The sequence below is a fragment of the Heptranchias perlo genome, chromosome 1, assembly GCF_035084215.1.
Source record: "Heptranchias perlo isolate sHepPer1 chromosome 1, sHepPer1.hap1, whole genome shotgun sequence".
Lineage (NCBI taxonomy): Eukaryota > Metazoa > Chordata > Chondrichthyes > Hexanchiformes > Hexanchidae > Heptranchias > Heptranchias perlo.
The window spans coordinates 28,746,860-28,766,511 of NC_090325.1; the positions used below are offsets into that span (position 1 = coordinate 28,746,860).

The window sequence follows — 19,652 nt, forward strand, 5'->3', positions numbered from 1 at the left end:
GCATTTATTTTCAAATTAAATAACACAATAAAAATGTATTTTTGTGAACAACCTAAAAGAAATGTTTAGATTATATATTTTTATGCCCCCCCCCCCCCCAAGTACATTGACTACTGTTAAGGATTTTCTCAACTTAAATTTTAAATCTGTTGAGTCACTGACTCCATCCCTCTCCCTGGCCACTATCTGAGGCTGATCCAGACCGTTCACAACCTTGGCATCCTATTTGACCCTGAGATGAGCTTCCAACCACATATCTGCTCCATCGCCAAGACCACCTACTTCCACCTCCATAACATCGCTCATCTTTGCCCCTGCCTCAGTTCATCTGCTGTTGCAACCCTCATCCATGCCTTTGTTACCTCCGGGCTTGACTATTCCAATGCTCTCCTGGTCAGCTTCCCATCTTCCACCCTCTATAAACTTAAGCTCATCTAAAACTCTGCTGCCCATATCCTAACTCGCACCAAGTCCCTTTCACCCATCACCCCTGTGACGGCTGACCAACAGTGGCTCCGGGTCCAGGAACGCCTCGAATTTAAAATTCTCGCCCTTGTTTACAAATCGCTGCATGGCCTCGAATTAGGGGTTACGGGGAGCGGGCAGGAAATTGGACATGAATTTAAATTTGAGGTTAGGATCAGATCAGCCATGATCTTATTGAATGGCGGAGCAGGCTCGAGGGGCCGATTGGCCTACTCCTGCTCCTATTTCTTATGTTCTTATGTTCCCTTTCTCTGTAACCATCTCCAGCCCTTCAACATTCCGAGATCTCTGCGCTCCTCCAATTCTGGCCTCTTGCGGATCCCCAATTTTAATCGCTCCACCATTGGCGGCCATGCCTTCAGCTGCCTGGGTCCTAAACTCAGGAATTCCCTCCCTAAACCTCTCCGCCTCTCTCTCCTCTTTTAAGACGCTCCTTAAAACCTACCTCTTTGACCAAGCTTTTTGTCACCTGTCCTAATCTCTCCTTATGTGGCTCAGTGTCAAACTTTGTTTGATAATCGCTCCTGTGAAGCGCCTTGGGATGTTTTACCACATTAAAGGCGCTGTATAAATGCAAGTCGTTGTTGTATGTCTCATTACCACACAAGTTTGACTCAGAAACACCTGGGAAAAGCATAATCTACATGTTTGATGATATTATGTATTTTATAACTATCCACATCTGCTGTCATTTGCTTTTTAATTATCTTCTGGAGTATTTTGTTTTGTGTCTTGGGCAGTTGGTGTGCAGACAGACTGGGAGAAGAAGGAACTTTCGCCAATGGCGGGGCCGCACTCCGGATGTTTCCCGCTGTTACACCGGAAGGGACCTGACGGGTCCCCCTCGCAGTCTCAGTCAAATTGAGGCGTTAAAACGGGAGGTGAAGATGGGGAAGAAGAAAGAGGCGGCGGTGGAGCGAGGCCTGGGTAAGAGCGGCCGGGCTGTAGAGATCGCCGTTAATTAGTAGTAAAGGCGGCGGGTGCGTGTGGGCCCTCGGGTCGGAGTTTCGGCCGAGTCGGGCCCCCCCCGCCGCCTGATCCCCCCCCTTTCCCTGGACCCTGTCGGGGTTTCTCCGTCACAGCCGCCGGATGTCAACAAATAAACTCCCGAGGAGACATAAACTTTCATAAAAACAATCAGCCCACAAGTCGGTTAACAGAGAGAAGGGGGGGGGGGAAGAGGAAGAGGAGGGAGGGGAAGCTCCCCCGCTCCCTGGAAGGCGCTGACCTCCAGCCGGTTTACAGCTCCACGGGCGCCGGTTCCGTATCTTGCCCAAGTGGCCGTTATTTCCTCGTCACCGAGTGTTAGCGGGCTATTCGACCACGTAGGGCATCACGTCCAAGCCGGGCAGACCCGCACTTTCCGGGAGGGGGACCTCGGCCTGTTCCTTTTTCTTCCTCCTCCCTAATTTAAGGGCACTGAGACTCTCTCCTCGTAATGTCCTGTTGCCCTGGCCGAGCTCAGCACAGAAAGAGGATCAAACCTGGGACTTCCCCCATGCCAGTGTGGGCTCAGTTCTGTATTGGGAAGTGCATTGACTCACTGGGGGAATCCCACACTGAGATTTTTAATGTTGGATGCATTCAAGGTCCTGTATTGGCGAGTCTTAGGAACAGGAAGAGGCCATTCAGCCCCTAGAGCCTGTTCCACCATTTAATTAGATTATGCCTGATCTGTACCTCAGTTCCATTTACCCGTCTTTGCTCCATAATCTCTTGATACCCAACAAAAATCTACTGATTACAGACTTGAACATTTCAATTGACCCAGCATCCACAGCCTTTTGGGGGAAGAGAATTCCAGGTTTCCATTCTGCGAAAAAGTGCTTCCTGATTTCACTCCTTTTTGGCCTAACTGTAATTTTAAGATTATGTCCTGTTGTTCCTGATTCCCCCATCAAAGGAACATAATCAATTAGTTTCAATTCCTAGAACACACTATTTTGAAATTCCTTTGCAGCCCTAAAATGATGCAAACATTATCAAGTTCACATATAGGACATGCTACATATGCTGCAGGGTGAGCTTACACAATGCAATGTGTTTCCTTTTGCCCTGGTGTGTTTCTGTATGTGTGATTGGAGGTGCAATCCATATAAACATGGGAAAGTAAAAAAGAAAATATGGAATAAAAGCAGGAAGTGGTGAGAAAGCTTCTGAAAGGACAAGTTTTTCATTAGAAATGCCAAAATCTTTCTCTTCTAGATGCCTTTGGATCTGCTGACTTCTTCCAGCATTTTCTGTTTTATTTCAGCTCCTATTTCAGGGTTTTTTTTCTTTGTTATTGAGAAGTGGTTACCCAACATAGGGCTTTGATTTATACTACATGATGTCAATTTTCAGCCAATCACAACCCAAGAAAATGGGGTATAGGTTTACATCTTTTGTCTGTATGCCATTAACCAATTGAATTTCAAATAATGTGTTGCCAGTTATTATGCTATGGTATTACATTGTGCCATGCATGCCTTTACCATGGAAGTTTTATTAATATATTCTACTTCACTGATTGCAACTTACTCAAGTGCCACCTCTTCAAATTTATGGCTGATGTTTTGGCTCAGATGGTAGTATCTAACATGAGTTTAGACCCCCTCCAGGACTTGAGCACATAATCTAGTCTGAGACTCCAGTACAGTACTGAAAGAGTGCTGCATTATTGGAGGTGATGTCCTTTGGATGAGATGTTAAACCAAACTCCCCTCTGCCTGTTCTGGTGGTCTGGAGGGACACTAAACATCCCATGGCACTATTCAAGGAGAACAGGAAGTCTCCTGCTGACGTCACCAATGTTTCTGCTTTAAATAACACCACCAAAAATAGATTATCTGGTCATTCGCCTCATTTGCTGTTTGTTGGATTTTACTTTGTGCAAATTGGCTGCCTTGTGTACCAATAACAACAGCGGTTACATGTCAAGCATTCTGGGACTCACTGATAGATGTGACTAGATGCTAAATAAATCCAAGTTCTTTTTAATAGATGTAATATGGCAAATATCTAGATTTCTGGTTAAATTTGGTGACGGTGTAAACAAAAACTCTGCTACAGAGATTACCCAGTGTTACATTGTTTCAAACAGAAGGCACATTGATAACTAGCACAGTGATGGAGTCAGAAGTTTGAAATATATTGGCATAAATACAACATTTCTTAGCACCTGTAAAATGTCCCAAAGCTCTTCAAAGAAGTACGCTTTGAAGAGACGTAGCAAGGTAGACCAGTTAGAGAGAGCATTGTGGGGCCAAGACATTTGAAGGCTCTATCATGGTTGTGGAGGGAGGTGGGGTGGAGTGGGGTGGGTGGTGGGGGGGGAAGATACAAAGGAGGCCAGAGTCAGAAGAGCAAATTGTCATTAGCCTATGGATGATTTCTGCAAAGGACAGCATGCAGATGAGGGAAGTCAAAGATGGAGCCTTGGGACATGTCTGCATTGACAGTTTGGGGCAGGAAGAGAAGCCACTGCAGGAAGATGTGCTGGCTTTGTTGGTGCCACTGAGGTGGACCACCACAGAGGAAAGATAATGGAGTGGTCATCCATGTCAATTCATTAGCCTGATTTGGCAATTGATAAACTTCACATACCCATTATGTTGGGAAGTCACTGGTTCCTTTCTGGCTGTGAACAGAGACAGGAAAAAACAGAGGCACAGGCAATCAGATCTCCAAACAGGAGGCTGCGAGGCAAGCTTTGGCCAGGCTCAGAAGTAGCTTGCAGGAGAGTTGTTAGGAGTTATTTGGTTTAAGTCAAGTAAGACGACCCACTGATGTCGGGAAGTGTAGTATATTTTGTATTATTATACAAAGACAGGTTGCGTTTATTGAATTAAGTATATCTCATTATCACTCTTGCTTTGTATGCTTAAATGCTAGGGAAGAAAGCAACTTAATGACTTGTATCTGGCTTCATCTTGGTGTTTTCTCAATCTGCCTGCAAAGAGATTGAAGAAGCACATGTGCAAAAGTTGCAAATGTCCAGATCAAATCACAGTAGCATACTATTGTTCCACTCCTGGGTTATGCTGTTGTGTGGTTAGATATTGGGCAGTATGGGCATACTGCCAAATGTAAGATGCTCAGACCACTTATGAGAGTGACCAGCACAGCTGTACCGGAGAAAATAATCTAAGGAAAGACACTGAACTAGTAAATCTTGGTATTCGACTATAGAGGATGTCAAAGCTGGGTCCTGATTATTTTCTTGCCTTTTGAATACTTTCACTGGAGTAACGTATAGCAATCAGAGTGGCTGATACATCCCCCCACCCCCTGCCACTTCCATTAGCCCAAGGGTGGTAGGATCAGTTGTAGTGCTGAAACTCCCACCCTGACTGAGACCATCCACTGAGCAGCGATCAAGGACTAAACCCAAGCCCCCTCTGTCTGTGTGGCTTGTTGTTGTAACAGGTAGCACCCTTAACAATTAGGCCATTGGCAGAACCATCTTTCAGATTTTAACCAAGCAAAACTAAAGGGGCCATTGTATTTACTAGCATTTCAGTACAGTGCAGTGGGCATGTGACATTTACTGCAGGAAACAGCCAGCAGTACAATTATTGATCTATCTTTCCAAACTTGGGTTTTGCCTGGAGAGAGCATTTGAGCTGTATAAAACGGGCATGAAGTATAGTTGTTCATAGATCTGTCGCTTGTGGTAGGAGGGATGATGAATTAAGAGTATGACATAACATTGAAGCTTATTGGCTTAAATGCGATTTTTCTAAAAACACAGTGCTACCAATGAGCCCAGTGACACTAGGACTTCAGTACAATCAAGCTGCACGTTAAGGCACAACGAATGTGATTTACTTTAAATGTGGAAAATAACCCAGAAACAATATTTTGAAATGTAAGTTGTACGATTGATTCAGTAGGTTGTCTATCACATTTCTCACTGGGTAGTTTTACCTATGGCCGTAGTACTTATTAGCTATTGGTTCTGGGTTTGAGTGATGGGCAGCTCTGGGTGAAAGTCGAGTATTCACTCGATTAGCTCCTCGAGCACTTTTTCATGTTATTTTGCTTTCTTTGCTATTTTACAGAAGATGAAGCTGGTGGGCACAGCTCTCACAAGAAGAAACACAAGAAGCATAAGAAACACAAGAAGAAGCATCACCAGGCAGATGTGGGGCTCGGCTTCTCCTCCGAGACTCTGGAGTCTGACTCCGGCACTGGAAAACCTCAGCTAAAACTTAAAATAAAACTGGGTGGGCAAACCATGGGCACAAAGAGGTAATGTAACTTCATTATCGGGTGTCACAGCATACCTTATTTTTAAGATTAGTTTTTACTCCTTGAAGTCAGTCAAGGAATGCTTTTGTGTTTGTAAGGAGTCCTTATTATAGAGGCAAAAGGCTTGTTTTCACTCAGATCCGCTCATAAATCAACATTTTCCCTGCTTCTGGGATTATTTTATGTAAAATTGTGGCAAAAAGTGGTGTGGTAGCACAGTAGTTATGGTACTGGACAATCAACCCAGAGGTCATAGTTCCAATTCTATCGTGGAAATTGAATTTGGTTCATGGGCTGGCACCGTGAAAGCTGCCAGATTGTGGTAAACTAATGCCCACCCCTAGCTGGTCTGTCCTACGCATAACGCACTCTGAGGTTGACTCTTATTGCCGGCTGAAGTGGTGTAGCAAGCCACTCAGCTGTGTAAAAAAAATTATTGCCACGGCAGTTCAAGAAGGTCTCCCATCACCCTCTCTGAGCAATTAGGAATGGACAACATGAACATAAGAAATAGGAGCAGGAGTAGGCCATCCGCCCCCTTGAGCCTGCTCTGCCAATCAACAAGATCATGGCTGATCTTCTACCTTAACACCATTTTCCTGCACCATCCCCATGTCCCTTGATGCCTTTAATACCTAGAAATCTATCGATCTCTGTTTTGAATGTACTCAATGACTGAGCCTCCACAGCACTCTGTGTTAGAGAATTCCAAAGATTCACCACCCTCTGAATGAAGAAATGTCTCCTCAACTCAGTCCTAAATGGCCTACCCCTTATTCTGAGACTGTGACCCCTGGTTCTAGATTCCCCACCCAGGGGAAACATCCTCCCTGCATCTACCCTGTTGAGCCCTGTAAAAAATTTTGTCTGTTTCAATGAGATCACCTCTCATTCTTCTAAACTCTAGAGAATACAGGTCTAGTCTATTCAATCTCTCCTCGTACGACAATCCTACAATCCCAGGAATCAGTCTGGTGAATTTTCGTTGCACTCCCTCTATGGCAAGTATATGCTTAGGTAAGGAGACCAAAATTGTACACAATACTCCAGATGTGGTCTCACCAAGGCCCTATATAATTGCAGTAAGACATTTTTACTCCTGTACTCAAATCCTCTTGTAATAAAGGCCAACATACCATTTGCTTTCTTAATTGCTTGCTGCACCTGTATGTTAGCCTTCAGTGACTCATGTACAAGGACACCCAGGTCCCTTTGAACATCAACATTTCCCAATCTCTCACCATTTAAAAAATAGTCTGCATTTCTGCTTTTCCTACCAAAATGGATAACTTCACATTTTTCCACATTATATTCCATCTGCCATGTTCTTGCCCACTCACTTAGCCTGTCTATATCCCCTTGAAGCTTCTTTGCATCCTCCTCACAACTCACATTCCCATCTAGTTTTGTGTAATCAGCAAACTTGGAAATATTACATTTGGTCCCCTCATCCAAATCACTTACATAGATTGTGACTAGCTGGGGCCCAAGCACCGATCCCTGCGGTACCCCACTAGTCACAGTCTGCCAACCTGAAAAAGACCCGTTTATTCCTATTCTCTGTTTTCTGTCTGTTAACCAATTCTCAATCCGTGCCAGTACATTTAATCCAATTCCATGTGCTCTAACTTTGTTCACCAACCTCCTGTGTGGGACCTTATCGAAAGCCTTCTGAAAATCCAAATACACCACATCCACTGGTTCCCCCTTATCTATTCTAGTTACATCCAATAAGTATGGCCTTGCCGGTGTTATCCACATCCTAAGAACAAATTGATACCAAGTGTAGGAATTCACTAGCTTTGTTGTGGGATCCACTCTAAGCCACACCAAATCACTTGCCCAGTTATTGCATGAGCTGAAATGGCGTGGGCAGGAATTTACTATTTGTAGATAAAGTGCAATACACTTGTTCATATGCAAAGCCTCTTCCTCCAGTGAGTAAGTGCACCAAGTGATGTAGACTAAGAAGATCCCATAATGATTAAACCATAATCTGTGCTGAGTTAGCAGGACATAGCTGGACACTACAGGTGGCCTTGGTAGCCTCGGGGAAGGAAGGAGACTGACCAGGATTCCTGCTCCCCGCTGTCAAATGTTTTGACAGAGGCCTGGTCACTGGTCACCTGCATGGTATGGGGGAAACCTAAAGAGGTGAAAAGAAAGAAAATGGAACAAAATCAACCATACTCATAATAACAGTGTCAGTAGCGATTGCATTGGATGGCCCACTGACCAAACTATCTGAAAGACCTATATGTAGGATATACAACTTCGACTCAGAATTTGCTGTAACCAGTCAACGAACGGCACTTGCCGTTAGCCCTTGCCCTTGCCCGTTTAATCACCATAATATTTTGTGCTGGAATTGGGAGATGGAAATGGCGTGGCGCCCTCTACAGGGCATCTGGGATCTGAGTGAACAGGGCAAGTCATTGTGCGATTTGTGCAGGAATAACGGTGAGCGCCGTTAGCCTCACTGTTAATTTGACAGCAAATTCTGGGCCAATTTATTTCTATTACACATGTAATTCTGACTTTATTTTCATGTAACAGTGTGCCCCACTTCTCTCTGGCTTCTGAGCTAAAGCAATCTCCATCCCCTCTGATGGTTGATGATGATGAACCAGATGAAGTACCATTGGACCAGTATCGGGCCTGGCTGGGTAAGTGCTGTTCAGCTTAATTGTCTCAAAAGAATCCTTGGGGATACTGTACTTGAGTCTTCTGTACACTTCTACAACCCTCCCCAACCTTATGTGTTACATTGTGTTATTTGGTCAGTTTTACTGTGGATAGAATTTTTCTGCATATTTTGTCAGGAATCTCTTGCTTGATAAGCTATGCATTTAAGGGTTTAAAGCAACCTATTTGAATCAGCAGTTGTAGGTGTGCTTTATAGACTGTTGGCTCAGCATCATTTCTAGAAACCTGTGCAAGAAGCACAACTTGGTTTGGAGAAGGGGAAGAAAACTATTTTAAAATCAGGGCTGTATGTAACGTCTTGAGTTTGAGTATGCAGAGTACAAGCACACGGGTTTATGTCCTGATCTTTTTTTATTCGTTCATGGGATGTGGGTGTCGCTGGCGAGGCCAGCATTTATTGGCCATCCCTAATTGCCCTTGAGAAGGTGGTGGTGAGTCGCCTTCTTGAACCGCTGCAGTCCGTGAGGTGAAGGTTCTCCCACAGTGCTGTTAAGTAGGGAGTTCCAGGATTTTGACCCAGCGACGATGATGCTGCAATGTAACTTGCCAAGGCTTCTGTAAATGGTACACACTGCAGCCACGGTGCGCCGGTGGTGAAGGGAGTGAATGTTTAGGGTGGTGGATGGGGTGCCAATCAAGTGGGCTGCTTTGTCCTGGATGGTATCTAGTTTCTTGAGTGTTGTTGGAGCTGCACTCATCCAGGCAAGTGGAGAGTATTCCATCACACTCCTGATTTGTGCCTTGTAGATGGTGGAAAGGCTCTGGGGAGTCAGGAAGTGAGTCACTCGCCGCAGAATACCCAGCCTCTGACCTGCTCTTGTAGCCACAGTATTTATGTGGCTGGTCCAGTTAAGCTTCTGGTCAATGGTGATCCCCAGGATGTTGATGGTGGGGAATTCGGCAATGGTAATGCCATTGAATGTCAAGGGGAGGTGGTTAGACTCTCTTGTTGGAGATGGTCATTGCCTGGTACTTGTCTGGCGTGAATGTTACTTGCCACTTATGAGCCCAAGCCTGGATGTTGTCCAGGTCTTGCTGCATGCGGGCACGGACTGCTTCATTATCTGATGGGTTGCGAATGGAACTGAGCACTGCAATCATCAGCGAACATCCCCATTTCTGACCTTAAGATGGAGGGAAGGTCATTGATGAAGCAGCTGAAGATGGCTGGGCCAAGGACACTGCCCTGAGGAACTCCTGCAGCAATGTCCTGGGGCTGAGATGATTGGCCTCCAACAACCACTACCATCTTCCTTTGTGCTAGGTATGACTCCAGCCACTGGAGAGTTTTCCCCCTGATTCCCATTGACTTCAATTTTACTAGGACGACTCGGTGCCACACTCGGTCAAATGCTGCCTTGATGTCAAGGGCAGTTATTCTCACCTCACCTCTGAAATTCAGCTCTTTTGTCCATGTTTGGACCAAGGCTGTAATGAGGTCTGGAGCCGAGTGGTCCTGGCGGAACCCAAACTGAGCATCGGTGAGCAGGTTATTGGTGAGTAAGTGCCGCTTGATAGCACTTTGCTGATGATTGAGAGTAGACTGATGGGGTGGTAATTGGCCGGATTGGATTTGTCCTGCTTTTTGTGGACAGGACGTACCTGGGCAAATTTACACATTGTCAGGTAGATGCCAGTGTTGTAGCTGTACTGGAACAGTTTAGCTAGAGATCTCGGCCATGTTTCCATGGGAGCAAAGATCATGGGCCAGAAAATGCTGGAATCTCGTGACGAGCGACGTGAATTGGACTTTCCACCTCGTCCTTCAGGTCCCACTATATTTGTGCCGCAAGTTGCTGGAATTGTGAATTGATAATGGCACAGTGATGTCAACCTCACATCTGGGACCTGGTGAATGTCGTGCCCAATGGTCTATTTCCATAACCAATAAAAGAAAAGGATAGAGTAAGAAACTGAGCGAACAATGGAGAAGGAAATGGAGAAAATTAGAGTCAAATTAGAAACTGCAAGAGAAGTAGAGAAGGAAACCAAGAGAGTGAATTAAGAAAGAGAAAAGAGGCAGAAAGCAAAAGTAAGAACATTTAAAAGAACAAGCAGAAGAGGACATTGTAACCCAATTGTGTTTTGGAATTGCTGTATTGATCCTTGAGAAGTTAATGAGTGAATGACAGGGTGGGTGTGTGAAATGTACAAACATTCTTGACCCATGATGTATAGAACCAGTGGCCCTGTCCATTATGAACAGGAACAGTGGAACATCTGGTGGGTGCACCATTGCACTGCTTTCATAGGTACGTAGGAATTGCTAGACGAGAAAAGACCACAGTCCATCTAGTTCGCCTTCTACTATCCCGGGAGCCACGTGATACAGTGATAATTATTGACTAATCGTAGCAATCAATCGCTATCAATAAGTCTACAACAGTCCCAGAAATGACATAAGGAAAACCCCAGTGATGGAAAGCTTTGGTCTTTCCAAGCATGCTACACTTAAACCACATGCCATAGAATGAATCAGCACAGAAGGAGGCAGTTTGGCCCATCTTGCTTGTGTTGTGTCTTAAATTACTCATATACTGTATCCCAAAATTATTTTCTGATAGAAAACTATCTAATTTGCGCTTCTGAATGTCAAAACAGCTTTGCATCCTGAAAATTATTGCCTTACCATATAGGAACAATTCACTACCTGCTGGAGTGAGACTTCATAGCTTCACTGTTCCCTTTTTAGGCCTCCAAGGTTGAGTGTCATTCAGGACCATAAATCACATCATTAATAGGGTCTATACGATGTGAATTACCAGCTGTAAATGGTCGCGGCGAGATTAATTGGCATAAATGCAGCAATTTCATGAAATTACCCAATTAATTTTGATGGGGAGCCTCAGGGCGAGGTTGCAATTTTTACGGTTATGTCGAGGCTAACAGCAGAGTAGCGCAAATCGTCGAGCAATTTGTAGAGTATCGGAACTCATGGTGTATCTCCTCTTCGCCATAAATTACTGGATTCTTTAACGAACTAATAATGGCAAGCACAGTTAATTCACCATTATTTTTCCAGCAATTTCTGAGCCCATGTGTTTTCCACTGGGAGGTCCAGTCACCTCAGCTTGTTCTTGCACTTCTCCCGGCAGTAGGATTGTCAGAGACATAAGCAGAGCTGTAACCTTTCACCTCAGTGGAGAGCACGCATGTCGTAGAGATACTGGTGGAGAGCAAAAGAACGTGTAATTTTTTACCGAAGAGAAAAACAATGTTTTCTCCTTTAATGTTGGACCCTTTTCATTTATTTCAATCATAAATGTATGAAAGTAAAAATGTTGCGTTTGACCAGAAATATCCATATTAAACAAATTTGCAGATGAGGAGAGCAACTTGGATCCATCGCCTCTACCAGACCTGGATTCAGAAAGTCTTCAGGAGCCAGAACAGGATGAGGAGCAGCGATGGCTGGATGCTTTAGAAAAAGGAGAGCTAGATGATAATGGGGAGCTAAAGAAGGAGATTAATGAATCGCTGCTGACAGCTAGGCAGGTGAGAACATTAATTCAGTCGCATGTTTATTCTGTGCAGTGTCCTGATTGCTTTGATGCTGCGCTTTCAAAAGCAGTTGGGGATACACCCCAGCGACCCAGCTTTTTTGCAGCACCCAGTATACCACTGCTGGTGACAGAAGGAAGAAATGGTTCAGTAAAACCAAAAGGGAAGCATTGGGGAGAGATCAAAATTATATCTGCAAAATATGATTGAATAGCAGTCAGTGGCATCTGCATGCAATATTCTCAATGGTAGCATCTTTCAGCCTCTATTTACCTCAAACTCTCCTGTCACTAGGTGCTCATGCACTTCATAGAATCATGCAGCACAGAAGGAGGCCATTTGGCCCGTCGTGCCTGTGCCGGCTCTTTGGAAGAGCTATCAATTAGTCCACACTCCTGCTCTTTCCCTGTAGCCCTGCAATTTTTCCCCTTCAAGTACAATATTTATCCAATTCCCTTTTGAGAGTTATTATTGAATCATCTTCCACCACCCTTTCAGGCAGTGCCTTCCAGATCATTACAACTCACTGTGTAAAAAAAATTTCTCCTCATCACTTAGTTGACAGTATTTGCTCAAATTTTACAATAGACCTTTTTTGTTTTTGCAGCGTGCCCTGCTACATAAGCAGCAAAGCCAGCCACTCCTGGAGCTGCCCATGGGCTATAAAGTGAAGGAGATGACCGAGGAGATGATGGTGAAACGAGCTGAGCGTGCTCGAAAAAGACGCCTGCAGGCAGCCAAAAAAGCAGAAGACAGCAAAAACCAAACTATTGAACGGCTAACAAAAACCAACAAGGCCAAAGTGAAAACGCTGAGGGAGAAAAGGACCAAGAGAATGCACTATCCGATGATTAGATATTCAAATAATGCTGTGGGGATCACTGTCTCTTTTCCACACGGATGTCCTGCCCCAGTCCCAGCAGCCTCACAATCTGTACCCACTCCTATAACCTGCGGGGTTGAGGGCTGCTCAAACTTCAAGAAATATTCTTGTTCTAAAACCGGATTACCTCTCTGTAGCCTTGAGTGCTACAAAAAGAATTTGTTGATCCAGGGTTTGGCTTGACAGGAAGCAAGCTTTGTTTCTGTTGGTTCCGAAGAAATAATAGAGGTTGAGACGCCTAGAAAGCACATTGGCCCAAGCTGCTACTAACCAGGAACAATCAGGTTACTGCACTAACCAGGAACAATCTCATTTACCAATAGAAGGCTAATAGATGGGAATAAGATACTTCTGTGTTATGAAATATCCTGCTGTGCTTTGTCTGACTCCTCTTGTGATACATGAGTTGGATGATAATGGTTATTTTTGTGTCAACAAAAGTGGTTAGTGGCGGGATTAATGGATGGTATTCTGCACTTTGGTAATCATCAACATTTTTTGCGTTCCTCACGTTGAGGGATGTTAGTGATGAGGAATGAAACTCTTTCCATTTTGGATACCCACTGTAAGCATTCTGGCTCTGGTACGGTATGATTAGATCCAGTGTAAAGCTCACTCTATACTGTCCCAACAATAAGTTTCATCCCCACCAGTGTGACATTTCTCCATTCCTCTCACCAGCCGTTCTGTGAACAATTTGGTGTCAAATAAAAAGCTGTAGGATCATGCGCACTAGGCAATGAATTGAGACTGAGCAAACTCAGGCTTTATGGGACCCAAACAGAATAGATTTCCATCCCGACAGTCTGGACTACATTCAATTTGGGATCCCAGAGGCCAGTATCCAACTCACTGCACCACCAGATCACCATTATCAAAATATTATTCTCATTCCTTCACTTTCCCCCCCCCCCCCCCCCCCCTCAGCGAAATTACAATCTCTCTAATTCTCCCTGGTGAAAATGCTGTGATCCACAGACATTCACACAGATTAATGGAAGTCAACCTTCCAGGAGGTGAACCTGGGTAAAGGAAGAGACACCTCCAGGTATCACAAGTGAGACAGGCAAAACTCACCAGAGGGAATCCAGGGTGAGAATGTCAGCCTGCTGAGATTGACAGTTAACTCTAGGAAAGATCTGTTGGAGTTATTGGGCTGTCCTAATGTTTTGTTGTAAATAATTGGACTCAAACTGTATCAAGTTGGAATATACTGTGTTGGTTGTAAACGTTCTGTTGAATGTCTCACATGTCTACCTGTACCTTTTCAGAATACAGGTTAATCTGATGACCTTCAGCAAAGTAGAAGAAAATGGTGAGCGATGTGTACATAAAAGCAAAAGATGGCTGCTTTATGTAAGGTTAGATATTAAAACCAATTAAAGTTTTTTTTTGTTGAAAGAAAATTACTTCTCCGATACATGTGACCTGAGGTAACTGGTTGATGAGCACATCACCAGATAGATACAGGTGAGGAAGCTCATCCACCCAGAAAGAATCTACAGGTCTTCCCCCATCCCCATATCATGGCATCCAACTGTTTCTTAAACAATTCTAGGGTTTTGTCTTTCATTACCCTACCCAGAGTCCATTTTGTGTGTTGATCACTTTGTGCAACTAACTTCCTGACATTGGTTCTATATTTGCCTTTTACTCGGTTTGCACCTGTCTTCTTGTCCTGCTTTCATGATTTAGTCTGAAGTCGTTTTCTGTACCTACCTCCTCCATATCATTTGCTGTCATCCATCCATACCTCCATAAGATCGCATCTTAAATACCACCTTTCCAGGCTGAAAAGCTCAAGTTTCTCCAGTTTTTCCTAATATTGCCAGCGATCAGCTTTATAACTCTTCTCTGAATTGCGTCTATGGTTTAAACATCTCCTTTGTACCTCGGACCTGAACTGGACACAGTACTGAAGGTATGGTCTGAGCAGAACATGATCTAGTGTGAGCATGACTTCCTTTGACTTGGTTTAGCCATATAGTTCAGGATTCTTTGGCTTTGTTTGTTGCTTTGCTGAAATGGGGCATTTCGAGTGTTAAATCTACCAAAAACCATAAATCTCTTTTTAAAATTCACCCGTTGCTAATTTAGTGCACATTTTTTTTGGACCACATTGACTGGATTCTAAAGTGTCAATTCATTACTAATTAAAAAGACTCTTTTAAAAACATTTTTTTTAAGTATACATTCTGAAAAGCAATTGGATTATGTTTGGAGTTAATTTAGATAGCTTGCGACCTGGTATGAGCTGAGTGTGAAAGATTTAAGAGGTGAATTTCCAAGGAGCTTCTCTCGTTAACACCGGCAGAAGTTTGATAACACAGTGCGAGAAGCTGCAGGAAATTCACTCCTGGTAAAACCAAGGGAAGGGAACTTTCCCACTGAGTGTAAAATTTTACATGTAGTATAATATTGTAGAATAACTGGAAAGTCCTGTGTGAATGGTACTAGAGCTGATAACTGGATTTCCTTTGGAGTGAGTTCTCCCTGTTTCTGTTAGTAGCTACAGAGGAATTCATACCATGCCATGGATGCACATCTGTTTCTCCCTTGAAGTGCCTTGAGCTGATTTCCACTTTAAAGGCACTATGTAAATACAAGTTGTTGTTGAAGTCACTGTTCCGGCATAGTATTACATTATGAATAGTATTTCACAAGAGAGAAAAAAAAACATTATTTCTCCCTTTCTCAGCATTTTCTCATCTTATTAGGCCCCATTACCATCCCCTACCCAAGAGCAGTTCTTACATAGGCTGCTAGATTTATAAGAAGGGTGGAAGTTGACTCATGCGAGCCCTTGTTTCTGCTTCCCTGCCCAGGTGGCTAAAATTATAAGCTCACGCTGTGATGAATCAGTTGCCATGGAATCTGTGTCCTATGATGTAAAGTGTCATACGTGGCACCAAGCTGCTGCTACTTTACTGCACTGGGAGGGCTTGTATCCAAGGAAAGTGCACTTAGATTTGTATATTTAGGAGTTTAAGTGTTCACTTCACCATTATTCCATAACTGAACTGGATAAGAACATTTTTGTAAGTACATGTTTGTGGCTTAGATAAAATTTTATTTTTTGAACTTCTTGAAGTAGAGTGTGCCTTATTTTGTGATTAAAGAGGAAAACTGCATTCTTGAATGATCCAATACAGAAAATGTTCACATTATTCAGAAATAATATAAATTACCGTTGGTCTGTGCTCCACCTTCGGTTCTACAGAGAAGTAAGTCACTGTGGATAGTCCTCCACATTTGACGTGATAAAGGATAATTTCCTCTACGTAGAATTGAATAGAATTTCACAGCACAGAAACACGCCATTCAGCTCAGCAGTTTTCTGCTGGTGTTTATGCTCCACGTATACTTCCTCCCACCTTACTTCATCTCACCCTATCAACATAGCCTTCCAATCTTTTCTCCCTCATGTGTTTATCTAGCTTCCCCTTAAATACATCTATGCTAATCGCCTCAACCACTTTATGTGGTAGCGAGTTCCGCATTCTCACCACTCTCTTAGTAAACAAGTTTCTCCTGAATTCCTTATTGGATTTATTAGTGATTATCTTCTATTTATGGCCCACAGGTGGAAACATCTCTCTGTCTACCCTATTGAGCCCCTTAATAATTTTAAAGACCTCTATTAGGTCACCTCTCAGTCTTCCCTTTTCTAGAGAAAAGAGCCCCAGTTTGTTCAGTCTTTCCTGATGGTTGTATCCTCTCAGTTCTGGTATCATCCTTGTAAATCTTGTTTTGTACTTTCTCTAGAGCCCCTCTATCCTTTTTGTAATATGGAGACCAGAACTGTGCACAGTATTCTAATTGTGGTCTAACTGAAGTTCTATATAAGTTTAACATAACTTCCCTGCTATTGAAATCTATTCTAGAAATGAAGCCCAGTGCTTTGTTTGCTTTTTTTATGACTTTGTTGCTACTTTTAATGATTTGTGAATCTGTATTCTTAGATCCCTTTGCACCTCTATCCAATTTAGACTCTTACTTTCCAAGGAGTAGGTGGCATTTATATTCTTCCTACAAAGATGCACCACCTCACCATTATATTGAAATTAATTTGCCATTTATACACCCATTCTGCAAGTTTATTAATGTTGTCTTGTATTTTGTGCAGCCTTCCTCCGTATTAACTATACCCCCCTCTAATTTGATAACTGTGGTAATACAGCCAAAGGAGGCAAACAGGAGTGGTTGTAAATGAATATCTTCCAATCCACCTTCCATAATTTCTTCAGAAAATTGCTGTGAAATCTTTGGCTTATAAAGTCAGGTATCTAATTCATGCAAATTTCCCTTGAGAAAGGATGTGTAAGGCTCATACATATTTTAGTAACAAGTATTCACTGCTCTGCTCTTCCCATTTTTGCCTCATTCCTGTGTCTCTTGTTAACCCCATTCTTGGCCTCACCCATTACTCTATCCCCCTACTCTTTGCCTCTCCCCATAACCTTCTATTTCTCCCCTAACCTTCCTGTGCCTCCTCTTCCCTTTATTCTTTGCCATCTCCCTCATCTTTCCCTCTTCCCTGCAGTCTTATTCTTCTTCCCTGCTGTCTTCACTCCTGCTTTTCCCATCTTCCTTCAATCCCACCACCTTCACTTTTCTCTCCTCCCCCATCCACCTCTTTCAGTTTAATTTAAAAGGAATTTTAAGCATTGCATTCAGTCAGAACTGGATCGTTGGAGAATTTGAATTCAGTTTTAAAAAATCTGGAAATAAAAAGCTGATATAAGTAATATGTAGTTGATTCTTAATTGCCCTCTGAACTGGCCTAGCAAGCCACCCAGTTAAGGGCAACTAGGGATGAATAATAAATGCCAGCCTTGCCAGTGACACCCATATCCTGAGAATGAATTAAAAATAACTGCCAGGCTTGGCAAAATAGTGATATAGAAAGTAAGTGTGACAAACAGGAAGCGCATACTAGTTGCAAAATGAATATATACACTAGCAGATCGTCCCATGGCGTAGGGGTGTCTATTTAATGTATAATGTGTTATTAGGGCACTGATGTTTTTATTACTTTGTATTCTGGGAATTTAACTGAGAATCTTTGTCTTGGCAATCAAATTCTGTTTTTAAAAAAAACCATAAATGAGTGACCTTGATTATTTGATATTTGATTTTTATCTTTTAAAGCCCAAGATTCACAGCAAAATAGCTTAATTAAAAACTTACTAATTTATTATGCAGTTTATATTCAAATCATTTTCAAAAACATATAAACTACTGTTAAGGCACACTTTGTAATTTGGAGATCAGCAAAAGCTGCCACAAGTATGTAATGTTTGAAGTTTTTACGCACATACATATGTGCTCATGGACAATTTTTTTTCAGTGATTGATCCCAAGCAGTTGACACATGACTTGGTACTATCATGCCAGGCTTTGTCCAAACTCAGGCCTTGAACTTGATTACAATTTTAGTTAGGACTTGAATTTTACATGTTTATTATTCTCATGGGTCATTCAACTCTCTCAAAAGGGATGGACAGAGGTCAATCAATTTCATTTATATCTCAAATTATTATTCATTCACAATTTATATTTATATACTTAAAAGTCTTGGATCTATCGCATGTTTTTGACTGTCACCACACCACTAAAATTTCACACCCGTAAAATGGTGCCTCATCACAATTGAGCAGGTAGGGAATGCCCCAATCCTAAGTGGCTAAGTGGCTCCAATAAAAAAGCTACTAAAGGATACGTGAAACTACGCAATCAATGAGAGCTGCCCGTGAAAAGAGATGGCAAAATATATTTTTTGAAAATCTTTCTGATCACTATTATGGATTCATTGAGCTGAGAAATATACTGGAAGGTGTGTAACATTTATAGACTTAAAAATGTAGCAAGAAATTGCCAATATAATACCATTTTCTGTTTAAAATGTCTCTGAGCAATGTTCTCTATCAAAGGCCTGTAAGGTGGGCTACTGCCTTAAGATCATGTATTTCCCTTTGCTATCAGGCAGCTTTATAGAAACGATGTTACAGGCTACAACACCTAGTGACAGCAAAGTATGTTGTTTGTAAGATTCATTGCTCCTCTACTGTGCAGTGATGGAAAATTTCTGATTGGAAACCATTTTCAGGAGTAGTGAAAGTAACCAGAATGTTTTGCATAAAATATCAAAGCAAGGAAAAGCATAAACTCTTCAATTTTTTCTGATGTAAATTTGCTGAAAGTACAATTTTTTTATGTTCAAGGAATGTTTAATATATACATATGCTCTGGCAAATGAAACTTTAATTTTTAACTTTTTTGTAATTCTAAATGGTTACAGCAGCTGCATGTTTTATTTGTCTGTTCTTGAGACAGCTAAAAGCAATGAGAAAAAATAATATAGACAGCAAGTTCTAAAGCACTATACCATCATTCAAAGCTGAAGTTTACGCAGCATGAAGGATGGCAAGTCGGTCAGGAGAGCATTGGAATAGTCGAGTCTGACGTGACAAAGGCACGGATGAGGATTTCAGCAACAGATGGACTCAGGTAGGGTCTGAGATGGACAGTGTTACAGAGGCGGCAGTGGGTGGTCTTTGTGTTGGAGAAAACAGATGCTCAGGTTGGGGTTGAATAGGACCCGAAAGTTGCAAATACTTGGGTTCGGCCTGAGATGGTGGCCTGGGAGGGAGATGGAATCAATGACGAGAATATGGAGTTTGGGGTAAGGTCAAAGATGTTGGCTTCGGTCTTCCCAGCGTTTAACTGGAGGAAGTTGCAGACTGGATGTCGGACAAACCGTCTGACAGCATAGGAAGATTATTGCTCAAGATAAAGAATCACTGGATTGGGGGTAATATTCTGGCATGGGTGGAGGATTGGT

The 19,652-nt window shown here is 42.7% G+C and overlaps 1 protein-coding gene across 1 annotated transcript; it reads left to right on the forward strand.

Annotated features, from left to right (window-relative positions):
• The first annotated feature begins 1,232 nt into the window (after window positions 1–1,232).
• ino80b (INO80 complex subunit B) lies at window positions 1,233–15,889 on the forward strand. The gene is made up of 5 exons (XM_067982924.1): window positions 1,233–1,413; window positions 5,529–5,718; window positions 8,275–8,384; window positions 11,747–11,919; window positions 12,533–15,889. Exons 1-5 carry the CDS (start codon window positions 1,374–1,376, stop codon window positions 12,989–12,991), a joined length of 972 nt encoding a protein of 323 aa, XP_067839025.1. The 5' UTR covers window positions 1,233–1,373; the 3' UTR covers window positions 12,992–15,889.
• Window positions 15,890–19,652: the final 3,763 nt, after the last annotated feature.

Bases quoted from the DNA above. Each gene is read 5' to 3' on its own strand.
- ino80b (XM_067982924.1), top strand. From the start codon at position 1,374: ATGGGGAAGAAGAAAGAGGCGGCGGTGGAGCGAGGCCTGG. The intron at 5,719-8,274 runs GTAATGTAACTT...TTCATGTAACAG, and splicing joins CAAACCATGGGCACAAAGAG to TGTGCCCCACTTCTCTCTGG. The intron at 11,920-12,532 runs GTGAGAACATTA...TTGTTTTTGCAG, and splicing joins CGCTGCTGACAGCTAGGCAG to CGTGCCCTGCTACATAAGCA.